We start from the raw sequence: 20,290 nt of genomic DNA, 5'->3' as shown, positions 1-20,290 counted from the left end.
AGCTGGAGAGGGGAGGGAAGGGGTCACACATATGGCCGGGAAGCAGAGGGGTGTAGGTGGGGTGAAACTGAAGGGAGCGACAATTTGCTGCTGCCTGCCCGCTGAGTTAAAAAGTTCCCACACAAGACTCACGATACACTGTGTATCGTGAGTCTACCGTGGGAACTTTTTAACTCAGCGGGCAGGCAGCAGCATATTGACAATTATTAACCCTCCCGCGCAATATACCCTCACCTTCTCTTTTATGAATGGGGATTTAGTTCCCCTTTCTTTGAGGACCGACCGGAGGTTCCGCTGTCACCTCTGCGGGCCACCCTCGGTGAACGTTTTCAAGTACATTTCTTCAAGGACTGAAAAAATGTCCGCTATTCGGAGGTTTTCGTTATTTGGATCTTCGGATAAAAGGTTGTGCACCTGTATTAGCTGACCACTTTGCTGAGAACCGCCATTCGGACTTACCTCGAATTTTTGACAAATTTCCAAGAAGCAGAGTTGGGCAAGGAAAATGACTGACCATGCATTACGTTACAATCATCACCATTCTTGGGCCAAATGTACTGCTTTATTCTAAGTAATGTAGATAGATCCTGCAGGTGGTTGTGGTGTTTGCTGTTATATAGTGAAACATTCATGACAAATCATTCTTGTATGGATTGCAATCACCTAAAATGAGCTTGACACGAGATGATATTTTTGCCAGAAATGAAGCCCTCTGAAGTGGCAGTGTGCTTCTAATTAACGTTGAACAGTACAGCACAGGAATTTTGTATCTACTGACCAAGATGCCAATTTATGCTAAACCCATCTCCCTAAACATGGTCAATATCCCTTCACGCTTTGTCTATTCACTCTTGTCTAACTGTCTCGGGTGATGCTATCGTTTTGACACCTTCCACCTCTGGCAGCACATTCCAAGCATGTATCACTCCATGGATACGTGCCTTGCAACATAACAACTTGCATTGCAGAGGTTTTTATGTTTTGCCCTCTCACCTTAAATCTACGTCCTCTAATATTTGACATTTCTACACTGAGCAAAATATTCTCACCATCTATCTTATATGTGCACCTCATCATTTTATACGCATCTATCGGATTACCCCTTGGCCTCTGACAATCTAGAGAAATCAATTCGAGTTTGTCTAACCTTTGGATCAGCAGGTACATGGCATGGTTAGCAAGTTTGCAGATGACACAAAAGTGGGTGGTATTGTACATAGTGAAGATGGACGATAAAAATTACAGCGTGATCTTGATCGGTTGGGAAGGTGGGGTGAGGAGTGATTGATGGAATTTAATACAGAGGTGTTGCTCTGTGGAATTTGCATGTAATCCCTTTGACCCCATGGGTTTGCTCTTGAGTGCCGTCCTTTTAAATCCCAAAGATGTGCAGGTTAATTGGGCTCTAAATTGCACCTAGTAGGTAGGTAATGGATGTACAAGTGGGAAAACATTGAGTTATTGTGGTCGGTATGGATTTGGTAGGCTGAACCTCTTTCAATGTTGTACCTCTAAAAGTAAAAAAGAGTTCCCAACACTGATCTCTGTGGAATACCATTGATCACAAAACCTCTAATCAGAATGATCTCCCCCCCCAACCACTATCCTCTCTTCTATGGCAAAGTCAATTCTTGATCAAATTTACCAAGAGTCCGTGGATCCGGTGCCTTTATATTCTGATCAGCCTGCCATGTGGGACCTTGTTCGCTAATTTATTAAAATGTATCTGCAGAACATCCTCTGCCTTACCCAGATCATTCATCTTTGTCCCTCCCTCAAAAAAACAAATCAAGTTTATAAAATGGCACCTCTCCCTTGCTGACTATCCCTAATAAGTCTATGCTTTTCCAGATGTATAGGAATCTTCAATAATTACCTATCATTGATGTACGGCTCATCAGACTTTCTCTGCGGCCCTTAATAAGCAAAGGAACATTGGGTATTTTCTACTCCTCTCTCTGGGAGATTGCTTGTGGGTAAAGAGGATGCTAGGATCTCTGGCAAGGCTCTTGCAATCTCAATAATCTGTGATATATTCCATCAAATTCTGAGAACTTGTACACCATAATGTAGCAATGTTACAACATTTTGAGATTTTAAAAATTGGCTGCAATTTATCCCATCAGATAAAGCATAAAGAGAAGTTTAATTTGACACCTAATTCACTTTCATATCTTCAGTATTAAAAAGGTTATGGCCATTTTCATACTTGGAAATTAACATCTTGTTCCCTATTGCTTTTCCATTGACTTAACACAAAAGCTGTGATTGAGGCGAGTCAAAAGCCCATAACTTTCTTAAAAATCAAGAGAACTGAATGAAAATTTCAGTTATTATAAATTGAAGCATTCTGAAACAAATATAAAACATTTTACTTGGATGACCTGAAATTAAAGCATATAATTAGTTAATTACCTAATTGTAGTTAATTACAAAACTGTGACGGAAATAGTAATAAACACCCAGACTGCCTTAAATTCAAAAATGTGATATTCTCAAGATCAGAACTTTAATATTATTGTATTATATGCTGTAAATCCGTAACAGATACGTAAATACATTACAATTTCTAGCAATAGACCGTCTTTATGGAGAAGATCAGTTGCTAGCTGGTACATTGGCATATCATAATCAGTAGCATCATCATACTCCTCAGATTGTAACCAATAAACAACTCTGTACACCTTGTTTTTCCTCAACTTTTCAATTTTGGCATTGTAAACTACAGGTTTTTGTTCTTCAAACCACGCATGACATGCCTTTCTGCCCACTACTTTCCTATTAAGAATGTCCATTTCTTAAGAAAATTATATATTTTTTAAATAGCCTAAGTATCCAAATAACAACTAATCCCATTCACCCAAGAATTCACAATATAACATGATTTTTAAATCTAACTGTCATGAATTTATATGCCAGATGGAAGGAATGTTTAATTCCCATAAATTAATCTAGAAACATCCACTCAATATAATTTAAATTATTATTTTTTTGCACAATACATGGGACTAAAACTGATTTTTAGTATAAAAATATTGACTATGGGTAGACAATGACACAAAATATAGATGATTTAGATGTTCTTATGACATGATTGTCCAAAAAAAAATCAGCTTGCGAGCATCCAGAGTTCCTAAACTTTGCCATACTTGCTTGTCGTCTTCACAGGAACATGTCAGTCATAAATTTTGACCAGCTGGTCTTGAAATTACTTGCACATGTCAATGTGGACTTGCCCAATAATGTCTGCCCCCAATCTACTCTGCCCCAGCTTGTGCCTAATTCTGTTTTAATTCTCCCAGTTCAACTCTTTACACAGAGCTTCAGCCTTGTCCTTTTCTATAACTTGCTTAAAATTAACAGATTAATTTATTTTGTCAAATCATCTCTCAGTACATTCTCCTACCCTTGTGGCACATTGACCAACTTGCCTCATTCCAATCCTCTTAATTTCACATTTTAAGGTTCTTTTACTGTCTGTTCAAGATTTATGAAATAACTAGACTAAGTGGGACCCGTTGGGTCCCAGCTTCACACGGGAGGGCTGGTCCCCCAACGCAATATTCCACCTCTCCACCAATTCCAATATTGGTGGTCAGTGGGGGGGGGGGGGGGGGGGGGGCTTTCCGGAGCACTAGTATGGGTGTTGTTTGCTGAAGGGACTGGTTTCCAAAGAGCTAGTATGGACATTGTGGGACGAATGGATTCTTGGGCTGGCGGCTCCGTCACTCAAGCCTGTTGTGCTGGCAGCTCGCTCACTCACGGCTGGTGGGCTCGCAGTTGACTCGCGGCTAATCCTTGAAATTCCATTTCAAGCAAGGTGCAAGGGCACCAAATTCAAGTGCAGTTTCATAGCATTTCAAGCAGGGTGCAAGGCCACTAAAGACAGCGAGTCATGACCTCTCCCCCCCTCATCATGCAGAGACTGAGCCACGCCCACACTTCCAGGTTTTATAGTCCCTCCCCCCCCTGCCTCCAGAAGCGGCATGGCCTTCATGGCGTGATTGACAGCAGAGAGAATCTCACCATTTTTTAAACACTAATAACTCTTTTATTTTTCATCGATGGAAAAAAATCCTCAGCACCTGATGAGCGGAGGGGGACTCTGAGTAAGATGGACAAAAATCACCACAGTACGTGGTAGCGCTTTTACTAAAATCAATATAACGCGCAAACAGTAAGTGGTCAAGATTAGACTTTTAATTATATAGAAGGCAAGGCAGCTCTAATTAGGCAAGTCAACTCTAATTAGGCAAGGCAGCTCACTTTAGCACTTTCAAAACCAAAGGCAAGGCAGATCGCTTTAGCACTTTCAAAACCAAAGGCAAGGCAGCTTGCTTTAGCACTTTCAAAACCAAAGGCAAGGCAGCTTGCTTTAGCACTTTCAAAACCAAAGGCAAGGCAGCTTGCTTTAGCACTTTCAAAACCTAAGGCAACACAGTTTGCTTTTGCACTTTCAAAACCACATTAAGTGCACTGACAGGTCAGTAAAATCACTCGGTTTAGTAGGCATGTGTTCAGTGTTATTCACAGCTCAGACTGAGAATTGCGACCTCTCGCTCCCCCATCTTACAGAGAACTGAGGCACCTCCACAATTCCGGGTTTTATAGTCCCTCTGGAAGGGACGTGGCCTGCAGGAGAGAGAATCTCAACATTTTTTAAACACTAATAACTCTTATATTTCATTGATGGGAAAAATCCTCTTGTCCTGTGCAGCGGAGGGGGACTCTTGACTAAGATGGCCAGAAATCACAGCCGTAAGTGGCAGTGTTTTTTCTAAAACCAATATACAGAACAACAGGAAGTGGTCAAGATCAGACTTTTAGTAATGTAGATTATTTTTAACATGTCCTTGCTGCTTTTCACAATCAGCCATTGCCCAGAGTTGTTTTTTCATCTAATAATTTTGCCATATTTCTATTGATTTCGTTCTTTGCATGTAAATTCCTAACTCTCCTATTTTTCTCTATACAAACTCTACAAACTGGTTAGATAGTCATGTGTTGACCTTGAATTTACATGGCCATACTAGTTGTAATCTTATGATCACCATTGATCACTCATCTTCACCCTTCAATCACATTTCAATTATTTTTGTTTGCCTGGAAAAAAATCAGGTACAGCTGCACATTCAAAATCCCAGCTGTCCATTTTTCGATGCATTGTATTCCACAGCATTTCTAAAGGTTTTGAATTATTCAGTGACATACTTAACTACATTTTTAATGGCCTAATCCGTATTACTAGCAATGCTTTTGTATGCTTTAGGTTTTCTCCCAGTGCCCCTTATCTCGGCCTCATTGTTTGATTGGACTTGAAAAGATATGGTGGATACTGATAGCTATTTACTACCAGAACATCTTGGAATACAAAGATGGCTCCATCTTTGTATCTTTCCCAGAAACTATCTTAAACCTGTCACTTTTTCTCCCACACTCTTAAAGATCTTGTGACTGTAATTATTAAACATTGAGACCATATGGAAAAAAAATATTGTTAATGTCTCTCCTGCTCCAGCTTTGCGCCAGAGTCTTCTGCCATGTTTTGCATGAAGCTCATCTTGTCCAATTCGCAACTTCTTATTCTCTTCATGGTTTTCTTACTCCGTTGCTGACAACCCATTTTCCCTCTTTGGTTCTCACATTAATTTACCAGTAGTTCTCACCCCGAGTGCACTGCTTGCCTCATTGCTCCTTTTAAATTCATCATCATCCTTCTTAATAATCCATCTGTCTGCTAAGATGTTCCATTTTACAAATGACATTCTATGACTTTGACAAGTTAACAAATCTTTAATCTAATTCACTAATTCTATATGAGCAATTATGTTTTCATTCCTTGTATTCAAACCAGGATATTGGTTTAAGCCGAACTAAGATAACTACCTTGCGTGAATTATGTGTTTTCACATCCTCATCTTTTCTGATAGTTTTTGTAGTCTTTGTCCATAGTTTTTTTTTCTAAGTGCACTTAACACTAAATATGAATTTGCAAATTAATAATGGCTGTTTTATGTTCATAACCTAAAATTGTTTCCAGTTTAATGCAATATAGGTGGGAGTAAGCCTATCCTGCACGACCATTTTATGATCGTGGCTTATCTGATTTCAATTGGACTTGCTGCTGTTTTTCTCCCAACAGTTCGTTATTATCATTTAGTTGAAAGATCTTAACTTAGAGAGGAAACTCTGTTTCAGTCTTAAGCAATATACACCTTCTCCCCAGGGCATTGCCCCTGGATTTTAGACTTTCCTACCAGGTGAAATATATTCATAGCATCCATTTTTTACAGCATAGCCAGGATCCGCTGTTTCAATAGGGCCTCATTTTTCAAAATCAAAAAGCAATCTCAGAGCAACTAAAGAGGGAAATGGAGCCAACGTTTTGTGATGGGGCCAGATGATGGAACTTGACACGAAACTGTGACTATCTTCAGATTTCAGCATCTGCAGTCTGTTGTGCCTCCTCATTCTATATGTGTCTATTTACAATATTGGAGAGATTTTGAGGAACAAGATTAGTATTCAGTTTTTTACACCAATACACTTTTCTTAACAAAAATCTACCCATCGTCAAGTCAAGTCAAGTTTATTTGTCACATACACATACGAGATGTGCAGTAAAATGAAAGTGCCAATGCTCACGGACTTTTGTGCAAAAGACAAACAACAAAACAACCAAACAAATTATAAACACAATCATAACACACATATTATTTTACATAATAAATAATGGAAGGAAAAACGTTCTGTAGAGTTAGTCCCTGGTGAGATAGGCGTTTACAGTCCGAATTGCATCTGGGAAGAAACTCCTTCTCAACCTCTCCGTTCTCACCGCATGGCAACGGAGGCGTTTGCCTGACCGTAGCAGCTGGAACAGTCCGTTGCAGGGGTGGAAGGGGTCTCCCATGATTTTGTTTGCTCTGGAGTTGCACCTCCTGTTGTATAGTTCCTGCAGGGGGGTGAGTGAAGTTCCCATAGTGCGTTCGGCCGAACGCACTACTCTCTGCAGAGCCTTCTTGTCCTTGGCAGAGCAATTCCCAAACCAGATGGTAATGTTCCCGGACAAGATGCTTTCCACCACCGCTGCGTAGAAGCACTGTAGGATCCTCGGAGACACTCTGAATTTCCTCAATTGCCTGAGGTGGCAAAGGCGCTGCCTTGCCTTACTCACGAATGCTGAGGCGTGTGATGCCCATGTCATATCCTCAGAGATGTGGACTCCCAGATATTTAAAACAGTTCACCCTATCCACAGGATCCCCATTTATCCTCAATGGAGTGTGCGTCCTCGGATGATGTGCCCTCCTAAAGTCCATGATCAGCTCCTTCGTTTTTTTGATGTTCAAGAGGAGGCTGTTATCCTGGCACCAGAGTGCTAGATTAGCCACCTCCTCCCGGTAGGCCTTCTCATCGTTGTCTGAGATCCGGTCCACCACCACAGTGTCATCAGCAAACTTAATTATTGAATTGGAGCTGAACCGTCTGAACCTTATAAATAACAGATATAAATTAGATAACTTCAATACCGAAAGTCAAAAACGTTTTTCATGACTGACAAATCCTCATTGTTTTACCACCAATTTGGACACCAAAAATGTGACTTTAAAACTCAGCCACATTTAGTCATGAATATTTAATTCAGAAATAAACTTCATATGACCCCTCATGCATTTATGTTTTGATAATGATCTAGGGAAATATCTTAGGTAGACAAAAATGCTGGAGAAACTAAGCGGGTGAGGCAGCATCTATGGAGCGAAGGAAATAGGCGACGTTTTGGGTCAAGACCCTTCTTCAGACTCAAATATCTTCATCAATACCAGGAGAAAAATACAGTAACAAAGATAATACAGTGCAGTAAAGATCCCGTAACGGTCGTTGTGCTCTGTGTCCATTGTCACAACGACTGTTATTGGGGTCGGTACCTCCTTAATTTAAATCACGGCGGCTCCAAACCTCTAATGCTTTTCAAAAACCCTACGAGGTATCCTATGGTGGTCGCAATTTTTGGGCGAGTTAATTATTTTTTCTTATTTTCCAATTTAATATATCAAAAACATTGTGGTGTCAAAAATGCAACGACCGCATACGATATTTTCTGTTTTTTTAAATCAATAAAAACAAATTTTGGACATAAATTGGTCATTAAAACTACTAAACTGTGTAACGGTTGTCGCGTGGTGTCCACCAGTGACCTGGTTGGCACAGTAAGGGCACGTATTTCTTATTCCTTTCTATGTTTATGAATACCACATGGAACAATAAAATTGCAAACACCTTTTCCACTTAATTCACCTGATCATGTAGTAGAATACTGCATCCATCTGAGTGGACACCACAACGCGCGTTACACATCAGTGTGTTGCCAAATTGCAGTCTCTGCACCTTTCAAAAATAATGCTATTGACTTTGTACCACAGTTGTGCAAAGCGTTCTTGCTTATCTAAAACTAATGAGAACTGCTGTGATTTGGAACAAGGGAAATGTGCAGATGATTAAGAAAAAAAAAGTTTTATGCCACGCAAATCAATAATGACTTCATGACAGGTGTATTCACTTTGATTGTTCTCCTGCATGTAAGTATAGATATCACAAAATGGTGATGTGAAATGATTAGACATTACCTGTATTTTTCTAGCTGTGCTAATACTGAATATAGCATGGATGTTATCACTGGTGTTAACACAAACATGTCAGCATCAAAGCAGAATTTCAATGTAGTCTTATCCTGTAAAAGTGTGATGTGAATGATGGGGCAGGGGAGTATTGGATTGTGTCGCCTATCAGAATGTTAAAATCAATAATTTTCTGTTGCAGAAATAAAAAAGCTTTGGGTAAGAAAAAACTTAAAAGAAAGCAGAAGACCAAGTCCAAAGTGAAAACGCGATCAAAGGCAAGTACATCTATTTATGACATGATTGAAACGAACAAATTAAAATTATGGCAGCCAGAGTGATTTGTGGTTCGTAGTAATTAAATGAAATACCCTTTAGTTGACTTGGATCAGCACGTTGGATTGCCCTCTGAACCCTTAATATATTTTAATACCTTTTACCAAAGCTTTTATTACCATGTGTAATACTTGTTTTTATTTCTTCCTACCATGTTTTGCAAGTATTCTTTAAAGATAAAATTTCAAGGTGTTCTGTGCATCTACTTGATTGCCATTCTACCAATTCTTTAAAACTTATTCTTCAGTGTATTTGTTCAGTCCAGTGTCTTGTTGCTAATTACAGCTAACAGACATATCATTATCTTCAACACTTATTAAATGATGGTTTAACAGTGGCTCATTACATTAATAAATACTATCAGGCACCATTTAAAAATGCAAGGATTTTTGAGAGGTCATGCTCGTGCCTTGAAATTATAAGATGATTTTGTAATTAGACCAATGAACTACACACTTTGCATTGTAACTGAATAGCATCACTGAAGATGACAATGATGATATCGATAATTTTGGAATGGAACATATTAGTTTGTTCCTTTGAATCCAATGTTTTAATTTATTACCCATTAGTTTCTGAATTAGTACAGTTGGGTGTGAAACTCTTATGTAATTCTGAGGCTTCCCATTCTGAGATTAACTTTCTAACCTTTTATCAGTGGATAAGTATGAATAAACAATCCACTTTACGTATGTAGGAAAGAACTGCAGATGCTGGTTTAAATCGAAGGTTGACACAAAATACTGGAGTAACTCAGCGGGACAAGCAGCGTCTCTGGAAAGAAGGAAGGGTCGAGACCCTTCTTCAGACTGATGTCGGGAGTGGGCGGTACAGAGATAAAATGTAGTCGGAGACAGTAAGACTGGTGGGAGAACTGGAGAGCGGGAGGGGATGGAGAGAGAGAGAGTGAAAGCAAGGGCGACGAAGTTAGAGAAGTTAATGTTCATATCGCTGGATGTAAGCTACCCAAGTGAAGTATGAGGTGCTGTTCCACTAATTTGTACTGGGACTCACTATGACAATGGAGGAGGCCCAGGACAAAGGTCAGATTGGGAATGTGAGGTGGAGTTAAAGTGCTGAGCAACCGGGAGATCAGGTAGGTTTAAGTGGACTGAGCGGAGGTTTTCAGCGAAACGATCGCTGAGGTTTGGTCTACAGTGCTCAATAGTACAGTTACTGATATCAATAGTAATAGTTACTGATATCATAATCATACTTGTTCAAAGCAACAGTGAGACAACACTTCTGAAAAGGTATTTGGTGGTAGAGATGTCAGAAGTGAATTCCTGCATACAATCGTTAAGGTTTGAAGACTAGCTTCGCAGATGGAGTTGGATTAGCCTAGGCATGATATTTTTCCAAGGTCGTGAATTTAATTTCTGAGGTGAAGGCATTGAGGAATGGAGTCCACGTGGTCTTTTCCCTGGGGACGGTTGTCCAAAAAATAATTTTACTCAATATTTTCATTTTTCTAACTAATCTGTTACTTGTCTTGTTAAATGGATTTTAGTGCAATCAGCTTCTTATTGAACTGGCCATTGTTTGCAAGTTTTATAAGTGAATGTATGCAGGAAGTTCAACCAAGAGCATTTTTCAATATAAAATGTCCTCCCTCATCCTATATTTTGTGAGTAAAATTGCATTTCTATTAGGGAGCATTGTTGCCTATCAAGAGTAATTACATTATTTTAATGCCCAAAATGTTTAAGGATATGTTTTACAACACTGTTGGCTAATAAATCTAGAAAGCATGAGTGGACGAGCATGACCTCAAAAATTTTTGTTGCATTTTTAATAGTCCTAAACAGTATTTATTAATGTAATGTGCCATTGCTAAACCTTCATTTAGCAAGAGTTGAAGAGAATGCTATGTGTGTTAGCTGTAATCAAACATTGGTTCCTCCTTGCGTATTGAAATCTGGTGGTTGTGAATAATATTCTAGTTTTAATTGTAACAGCAATTATTAATTTTTTGATTTACGTTTGAACCACCAGATTCTATTGAGTCTCTCTGACCAAAGTGCTCTGCTATGTTTTTTAGGTCTCGTTTCTTTCTCCTCGGTTTACTTCCTTTCACTCCCTCTTCCTTTGGCAACCTGCCCCCTACCTTTCTGCTCTTTTTTGTCCCCCCATTCAAATCAAAATCTCGTGGAACATAACTGCATATTTGAATTTATTTGAAGGACTCACAAAACTGCAGAATTATTTCCCATCTGTTAAGTTAATAAAACAAGTGCATGGTAATAGGATATTTAATTTGCACAATTTAGACTAAGCAGTGATCTTTTGGTATTTACTGCTTGACTTGGGTTTATTGGATTGCCATATTGAGCTACCAGCATGTCTCAACTTAAGTGCCTTTAATGTTTGGGATCCTAAACAAATGTCGAACTTGCAAATTGAAGCTGCTGTGTTCTGCCGACAACCTGTTCTGCTGTACTCTGATGCAGGACACCTTATGGAATATAGTGGTGGAGTTGGACCTAGCTGAGGTTACACACTGGAACCGCACACTGGAATCTGCTTTCTGATGCTAAGTTGGGTTGGATCAGAGAATCAGTGAGCCCATTCATTGGAATGGGAACTGTTTGGTTGTACATCCATTGACTGAAATAAATTGCATTTTTTCCAATGTGTTTATCTTTTTTGGGGTCCATTTTAACTTTACATTATTTTTAATGGTCATTAATATTTAAAAACACAGATTTTGACAAATGGCAATGCTAGAACTAAGGCGGAGCCAGCTATCAAAACTATCAGCTATCAAGGCTTCCCAGGGGATTTTGTGGGCTTTGGTTTAATGCTGTTTAGGGTCTCACTACACAGATCTTGGATAGTCTGGCACAGTGACATTGATTTTTCCAGATCCAAAGGAAATGAATGGGGATGTGTGGCAAACAACATTTTAGAAAATTCTGGCCTTTTTGTTCATTATCAAATTTTTAATTTTAATCCTGTTAACCCAAAGTATTTTAACTACTTTTTAGGAATTCTTTTTTATCACATTGTTCATTTAAGTGACTAGTGTGTTTAAATTATCCAAATATTTGCATTGCTTCAGTTTATCTAAATATTAATGATCTTGTCTACTTTGCTTTTGATTGTGATCAAGATTTTGTATCTGAGCCTCATTCCTTCTGGTTCCTGTATTAAAAATGTCCTGATTTATCTGTTCCTTTTTAAAATTATTTTGCATCTTTACTAATACAATTTGCAAAAAAAAACTGCTTCAAACGTTCCAGCAAAGTTTGTCTGTGTCATCATGTACAGGCAGATGAGATTAGTTTATCTTATTTTCAGAATCGACATTGTGGGCCAAATGGCCCGTGCCCGTGCTGTACTGTTATGTTATGTCTTTCTTATACTGACCATCCTGTTATCATGAATACAACATGAATAAAATCATCTTGTTTTATGAAAAAAAAAAAAAATGATACAGCCTTGCATAACCAGAGAAATCAATGATAATATTATCAGAGTCTCTTGTAAAATTTGTTTTAATACTGTGCTGGTTGTCAACAAATCTGGTTAAAGCAAGGTATTACTTGTGGCACAGCAGTTTTGAAGACATTGATAAATTGATAGAGCCCAGAACTTTTTTGATAGATCTTATTTCACACTGTATCTTATCAGTTCATGCTGATTGAGGATTTGAGCTGCAGTGTAATTCAAAATCTTTGGTTTCTTTCTTCAGACAGAAAATTTGGAAAATGCTTCACCAATTCCTGATATCAAAATCCATAGCAACCCTTCAGCCTTCAATGTTTACTGTAATGTGCGTCAATGTGTTCTGGAATGGCAACGGAAAGAAGCCTCCCTGGCCTTGGCCTCAAAGAATTCAGTCCAAAGTGGAGAGTCAGACAGTGATGAGGAAGAAGAATTAAGGGATCCGCCAATTAAATTACCCAAGGTAACGTTTGTTTACTCAGTTTTTAAATCAACACATTTATGTGAAGTAATTCATTCTTGTCATGTCTTCCTTGGCCTTCTCATATTGTGGCACAGAAACACAAACTTGTAAATTGCTGCCATTAAAAAAATGTAGATACTCAATTGTATATTTTGGAATCATGGGTATTTGTGTGATAACTTGGCACAAGCTTTGTCCTATTGCTCCTGGACAAAGCTGCATATTATCTATTTGTTGGTTACCATACACTTCTTAGTCTTGTCCTGAAGTTTTCCGAATGTTGTATCTGCAGAGGTGACATCTATTGCCTTTATTGCAAAATTAAGTGGTGGCGATAAACATTCTAGTCCGTTCCATCGGAGGTCCAGGATATTGTTTGAAGGACATCATTTTCAGCTTTGACAAAGACAATAAATAGTCAATTAAGATATTTTTTCCCATGCCATTTTGTCTGAGATTTCAGAAGAATAGTTCTGAATGTGTAAGTAATGTATTCTCCCTGTCCTGCAACAAATGATCCTCCGACATTTTTACCACCTATAACAGGATCCCACCACTTGCCATATCTTCCCATCTCCTCCACTTTCGGCTTTCCGCAGAGACCATTCCCTCCATAACTCCCAGGTCAATTTGTCCCTTCCCACACAAACCACCACCCCGTCCTCTGGTACTTTCCCTTGCAACCGCAGGAAATGCTACACTTACCTCCCCTCTCAACACCATCCAAGGACCCAAGCATTCTTTCCAGGTGAGGCAGAGGTTCACCTGCACCTCCTCTAACCTCATCTATTGCATCCGCTGCTCTAGGTGTCACCTGCTCTACATCGGTGAAACCAAGCTCAGGCTTGGCGATCGCTACGCCCAACACCTCCGCATAGTTCGCATTAACCAACCCGATGTCCCGGTGGCTCAACACTTCAACTCCCGCTCCCATTCCGTATCCGACCCTCCTGTCCTGGGCCTCCTCCATTGCCAGAGTGAGTCCCACCGCAAATTGGAACAGCAGCACCTCATATTTACTTGGGTAGTTTACACCCCAGCGGTATGAACATTGAACATTTCACGTAGTCCTTGCTTTCTCCCTCCATCCCCTTCCTATCTCTCCCACAGCCCACTGTCTTCGCCTCTTCCTTTCTTCTTCCCACCTCCCCCCACCCCCACATCAGTCTGAAGAAGGGTCACAGCCCGAAACGTCACCTATTCCTTTGCTCCATAGATGCTGCCTCACCCGCTGAGTTTCTCCAGCATTTTTGTCCAGCTCCCTGTCCTTTATTGTGTGAGAAGTTAAATCCTGTAGTAAACATAGAAACATAGAAATTAGGTACAGGAGTAGTCCATTCGGCCCTTCGAGCCTGCACCGCCATTCAATATGATCATGACTGATCATCCAACTCAGTATCCCGTACCTGCCTTCTCTACATACCCTCTGATCCCCTTAGCCACAAGGACCACATCTAACTCCCTCTTAAATATAGCCAATGAACTGGCCTCGACTACCCTCTGCGGCAGAGAGTTCCAGAGATTCACCACTCTCTGTGTGAAAAAAGTTCTTCTCATCTCGGTTTTAAAGGATTTCCCCCTTATCCTTAAGCTGTGACTTCCCCAACATCGGGAGCAATCTCCCTGCATCTAGCCTGTCCAACCCCTTAATAATCACTATATGTGTCTTTTTGGAGAGATTTTGAGGAACAAGATTATTATTCCGTTTTTACACCAATACACTGTTCTTAACAAAAATCTACCCATCATGTGAAACCTTATAAATAACAGATATAAATTAGATAACTTCAAGACCGAAAGTCAAAAACTTTGTTCATGACGGACAAATCTTCATTGTTTTACCACCAGTTAAAGAGTTAATCTTTTTTCTTACTTTCCATTTTAATGTATCAAAAACATAATGTATCAAAAACGCAACGATTGCTTACGATATATTTTCCGACTTTTTTTAAATCAATTAAAAAAAATGTTGGACTTAAATTGGTCATTAAAACTAAGAAACTGAGCCAATCTTCAATTTGGCAACACACTGTCTCTTATTCACCTTTTGTATGGATAATGTAATGTTCATTTGCTGGGACGCCAAACCTTATAGTGCCCTCCGCAACGTACGTTTGTGTGTATGATATGTAACGCGCGTTGCGGTGTCCACTCAGATGGATGCAGTATTCTGCTACATGATCAGATGAATAAAGTGGAAAAAGTGTTTGCTATTTTATTGTTCCATGTGGTATTCATAAACATAGAAAGGAATAAGAAATACGTCCACTTACTGTGCCAACCAGGTCACTGGTGGACACCATGCAACAACTGTTACACAAAATGTATTTGTGTATACTGATGCCATTTTCAGAAACTTGCTATCAATATGCCATCTTTTGAATTTTTTGATGATATTATGTTAGTCATGATCCCAATAAAGTGATTGTCAACTTTTTTGAAGGAATTTGAAATTTGACCCCCTTTGTCACATTTTTGTGTGCAGTATTGTAAAAAGACACATAGGGTTTCGGCCCGAAACGTTGCCTATTTCCTTTGCTCCATAGGGTTTCGGCCCGAAACGTTGCCTATTTCCTTCGCTCCATAGATGCTGCTGCACCCGCTGAGATCCTCCAGCTTTTTTGTGTGCCTTCGATTTTCCTGCATCTGCAGTTCCTTCTTAAACACATATACTTATTTCCCTTGTCTCTTTCCAGTAAGATCATTTAAATATGTAAGAAGGAGGGGACAGTAGATGAATTATTTTCTAAAACAATATTTTACTTCAATTAGTAAATTCTACATGCAGTGTATATGTGCGAGCATTAATGACATATTCATCTTTATTATTTGGCTTCACTTAAGATTATATTTGCTGGTCCTTTTTGTTTTAAATTTCCTAGATGTCAGTTATGAAGGTTTGGAAAAAATTGTACTATTTCATTATGTTCGTAAATGGTAACATATCAAAACTGAATGGGGAATATATTAACGATAACTTGCATTTAGTAAGGTGGTTTAGTATAAGACTGAAAAATTACTGCAGTAATCCTGTAACGGTTTCAATGCTGATGAGCAGACTCTGCTATTTGCCTTAATAAATAAATGCAGCTGTTATTCAATCATTTGTTTACAAGCTGTGTGTTGTTTTAACAGATCATAGGAATTGGGCTTTGTGGTGTTTTTGAGCTTATAAAAGAGACTAGATTCTCTCATCCTGCACTGTGTCTGAGAAGTTTACATGCTCTACTTGACATGCTTCAGGGGCAACAGCCCGAAGGTCTCCAGTCAGAGCCACCTGATGTTTTAGGTAAGAATAATAGCTGAAACTTTGGATGAAGGAGGTTTGAAAATTACCATTGCTTAATGAATGTAACATGTATTACAACAGGTATTTTCACATAAATTACTGATTGTTTATTCAGAGAAGAATTGGTTTAAATGTATATTTTAGCACTCCCCTTTGCTCTCTAGTATTGGTCAGTTTATTATCTATTAAAAAGTATGACAAAACAAAAATGGCTAATTACCATAATATGTTACTGAGCAGTGTGATGGAAAATGTTGTTAAGGCTGTCAAACAGCAGTTATTCACTCAAAATCTTCTCACACAGGCTATTGTGGGATTTTGCTGGGCCATTTGGTTCCAGGTTTCCTTACCATTCGGGTCCAAACACTTTTAGTGTGCAATGACTGACACTACATTGAGGTAGTAGCAGGATTTGGTTGAGCATAGCATCAAGGAGCTTTAGTAATAAAGTCAGTGGGAACCTAGGGCAAAATTCACCAGTAGTTGTGGTTGGAAAGTGAAGGACTCGGCAACCAATATGAATTTATTGGGGTTTTCAACCTGGCCGCAATCTTTTGAGAAACAGATCTCGGGTATTCAAGTCTGGCGATGCAGATTCATACATTGTCCACATATGACCTTGATAGACCATCAAAATGGCCCAAAGGGAGTTTTGCTTTAAATTGGAGGATGAGATGGACATTTGGCAGGTGTGGTATGGCTTGCACGTCATCACTTCCTACAAGGTTAAACCAGCGGGCATCTCAAGTGACTGTGGTATCATTCTCAGTTGAGCTCAATGCTTTCTACGCACACTGTGAAAGGGAGAACACTGATATGCCTTCCCAGGATCCCATAGCCCCCAATAGTCTCAAGCGACACCGAAGCACCATTCTCAATGCTTTCTACATCCACTTTGAAAGGAGGATCACTGATGTACCTTCCCAGGATCCCATAGCCCTTGATAGTAAGGTGACATGCCCCCATGACTATAGACGTATTGCACTAATGTCTGTGGTGATTAAGTGCTTTAAGAGGTTGGTTATGGCGCATAAAAGAACTCCTACTTCAACAAGAACCTGGACCCATTACAATTCAGGCTGTTGTTCGTAGACCACAGCTCGGTGTTCAATACCATCATCCCCTACAAAAGGGGTTGCCAAGCTCATGGAACTAAGTCTGTGCATCCTTCTGCAGTTGGATCCTCAACTTCCTTATCGATCACAATCAGTACGAGTTGTCAGCAACACCTCTGCTTGATAACCATCAGCATAGGAACACCTCAAGGCTGTGCAGAACCCCCTGCTGTACTCCATCTACGCCCATCACGGTGCAGCCGAACACAGTTCCAACTCCATCTTTAAATTTGCTAACAACAAATTGGATGTATTACGGATGATGACGAGTAAGAATATTGGAAGGATTGACTGACTGAATGGTGCCAGAACAGCAACCTCGCTCTAAGCGTCATTAAAACCAAGGAGTTGTTTGTTGACTTTAGAAGAGGAAGGCTGATGACGACTGGATGATGGTGGAGAGAATCAAAAATGGCAAATTCCTAGGTATGCATATCACTAAAGATCTGTCCTGGACCCTGCACGTTAATGCAATCATAAAGAAAACACATCACGCCTCAACTTCCTCAGAAGACTGAGGAGATTTAGTATGACGACAAATATGCTCTTGAATGTCTAGAGGTGTACAGCAGAGTTCAAGTTCAAGTGAGTTTAGTGTCATGTTTCCCTGTATAGGACAATGAAATTCTTGCTTTGCTTCAGCACACAGAACATAGTAGGCATTTACGACAAAACAGATACAGTGCATTCAGAAAGTATTCAGACCCCTTCACCTTTTCCACATTTTGTTACGTTACAGCCTTATTCTAAAATTGATTAAATTCTTTTTTTTTTTTTTATCAGCAATCTACACACAATAGCCCACAATAAAAAAGTGAAAACGGGAGTTTAGAAATTTTTGCAAAATAATTAAAAATTAATAACTGAAATATCACATTTACATAAGTATTCAGACCCTTTACTCAGTACTTTATTGAGGCACCTTTGGCAGTGATTACAACCTCAAGTCTTCTTGGATATCACGCTACAAGTTTGGCACACCTGTACAGGTGCACAACCTTTTATCCAAAAGCCTTGGGACCAGACACTTGTCGGATTTCGGACATTTTCGGATTTCCGAATGGAAGATTTTTAGCATAGATTAGGTAGGTAGCGCGGGCGGCTTGAAAAGTCTGGAGCGACTGCCTCCTCCCCGGAGACCGGGGAATCATTGTAAATCATTGCATAAATGTTAGTCAGTTAGTTTGGAGGGATTTTATGTGGTGGTGGTGGGGTGGGTGGGTGAAGGGGGAAACTTTAATTCTTAGTCCCCTACCTGGTCGGCGACTCCCAACATCGCGGAGCTGGGGGCTCCGTCCGGCCGCGGGCGGCGCCGGTTGTAGCTCCGACCCCGGCAACTCTACCCCTGGCTGCGAGGCGCTCCAAATCCAGCGCCGCCCGCGGTCGGACGCCCGCAGCCCCAGCTCCGCGAATGTTGGGAGAAGGCGGCCTCCGCGCCCTGGAGCTTACCGCACAGCGACCCGGTAAGGCATTGCCCGCTTCCCTCTGGTATCCCAGCGCTGCGACGCCGCCGACTCCCAACATTTGTGGAGCTGGGGTGGGGGGCGTCCAGCCGCGGGCGGCGCTGGATTTGGAGCGCCTCGCAGCCAGGGGTAGAGTTGCCAGGGTCGGAGCTACAACCGGCGCCGCCCGCAGCCCCAGCTGGGAGTTGGCGGCCACAGCGCTGCGGAGCTTACTGCACGGCGACCCGGTAAGGCATTGACCACTCCCCGTCTCTCCGACCAGGTAGGGGACTAAGAATTAAAGTTTACCCCTTCAACACCCCCTTCACATAAAAGCCCTCCAAACTAACTGACTAACATTTAAGCAATGATTTACAGATGTTTAAGTGTCTCCCCGGTTTCCGGGGAGGAGGCAGCCGCTACAGTAGTACAGACCTGGGTTGACCGTGGGTCATTTCGGGTCAAGTTTGGCGCCAAATGCGAGCTTTGGTGTGCAGGCGACATCCTGGAAAAAATGGCCGGTTTTCGGAGTTTTTCGGTTTCCGGAACACCGGATAAAAGGTTGTGCACCTGTATTTGGGTAATTTATCCCATTCTTCTCTGCAGATCCTCTCAAGCTCTGTCAGGTTGGATGGGGAGTGTCGATGCACAGCTATTTTCAGATCCCTCCAGAGATGTTCGATCGGGTTCAAGTCCGGGCTCTGGCCGGGCCACTTACGGACATGCACAGACTTGTCACAAAGCCACTCTTGCGTTGTCTTGGACGTGAGCTTTAGGTCGTTGTCCTGTTGGAAGGTGAACGTCTGCCCCAGTCCGAGGTCCTGAACCCTCTGGAGCACGTTTTCATCAAGGATCTCTCTATACTTTGCTCCATTCATCTTTACCTCGATCCTGAGTGGTCTCCCAGTTCCTACCGCTGAAAAATATCCCTACAGCATGATGCTGCCACCACAATGCTTCGCCGTAGATATGGTATTGGCCAGGTGATGAGCGGTGCCTAGTTTCCTCCAGACGTGACACTTGGCATTCAGGCCAAAGAGTTCAATCTTGGTTTCATCAGGCCAGGGAATCTTGTTTAGGTACAAGATACAAGATATTTGTCATTTGGACCCCTTGAGGTCCAAACGAAATGACGTTTCTGCAGCCATACATTACAAACAAATAGACCCCCCCTCCCCCGATGTCAAAGTCAAAGCCCCCGGCTGGCGATGGCGATTGTCCCGCGGCCATTAAAGCCACGCCGGGTGATGCAAGGTCGCACACCGGGTTCTTGTTGTTAGAGCCCCCGGCGTGCGCTCGCACAGTCCCGCAGCCATTCCAAGCCGCGCGGGGCGATGCTGTAAGGCCCCGCTCCAGGAGCTCTTCGACCCCGCAACTCAGGCGGGAGAAGTCGCCGTTGCGGGAGCCCTGAAAAGCGGTCTCCCTCCACGGACCCGCGGACCTTTTGGCAAACTCCAAGCGGGCTGTCATGTGCCTTTAACTGAGGAGTGGCTTCTGTCTGGCCACTCTACAATAAAGGCCTGATTGGTGGAGTGCTGCAGATATAGTTGTCCTTCTGGAAGTTTCTCCCATCTCCACAGA

The 20,290-nt window shown here is 41.1% G+C and overlaps 1 protein-coding gene across 21 annotated transcripts in view; it reads left to right on the top strand.

Annotated features, from left to right (window-relative positions):
* The window catches only part of mycbp2 (MYC binding protein 2), a 217,821-nt gene that overhangs the window by 16,270 nt on the left and 181,261 nt on the right, over positions 1-20,290 (top strand). For 18 of the 21 annotated variants that reach the window (XM_055636757.1, XM_055636765.1, XM_055636751.1 and 15 more), the window contains exons 2-4: positions 8,820-8,895; positions 12,648-12,863; positions 15,999-16,152. In XM_055636757.1, the coding sequence (XP_055492732.1) occupies positions 8,820-8,895; positions 12,648-12,863; positions 15,999-16,152 (446 nt within the window). Of the gene's footprint in view, positions 1-8,819; positions 8,900-12,647; positions 12,864-15,998; positions 16,153-20,290 lie in introns of all 21 variants that reach the window. The other 3 variants (XM_055636764.1, XM_055636763.1, XM_055636743.1) reach the window with 1 other exon arrangement.

This window comes from Leucoraja erinacea, chromosome 6 (genome assembly GCF_028641065.1).
Source record: "Leucoraja erinacea ecotype New England chromosome 6, Leri_hhj_1, whole genome shotgun sequence".
Taxonomy (NCBI): Eukaryota; Metazoa; Chordata; class Chondrichthyes; order Rajiformes; family Rajidae; genus Leucoraja; species Leucoraja erinaceus.
The sequence above is the reverse complement of the archived record's forward strand: the minus strand, read 5'-3'. Positions and strand labels throughout refer to the sequence as shown.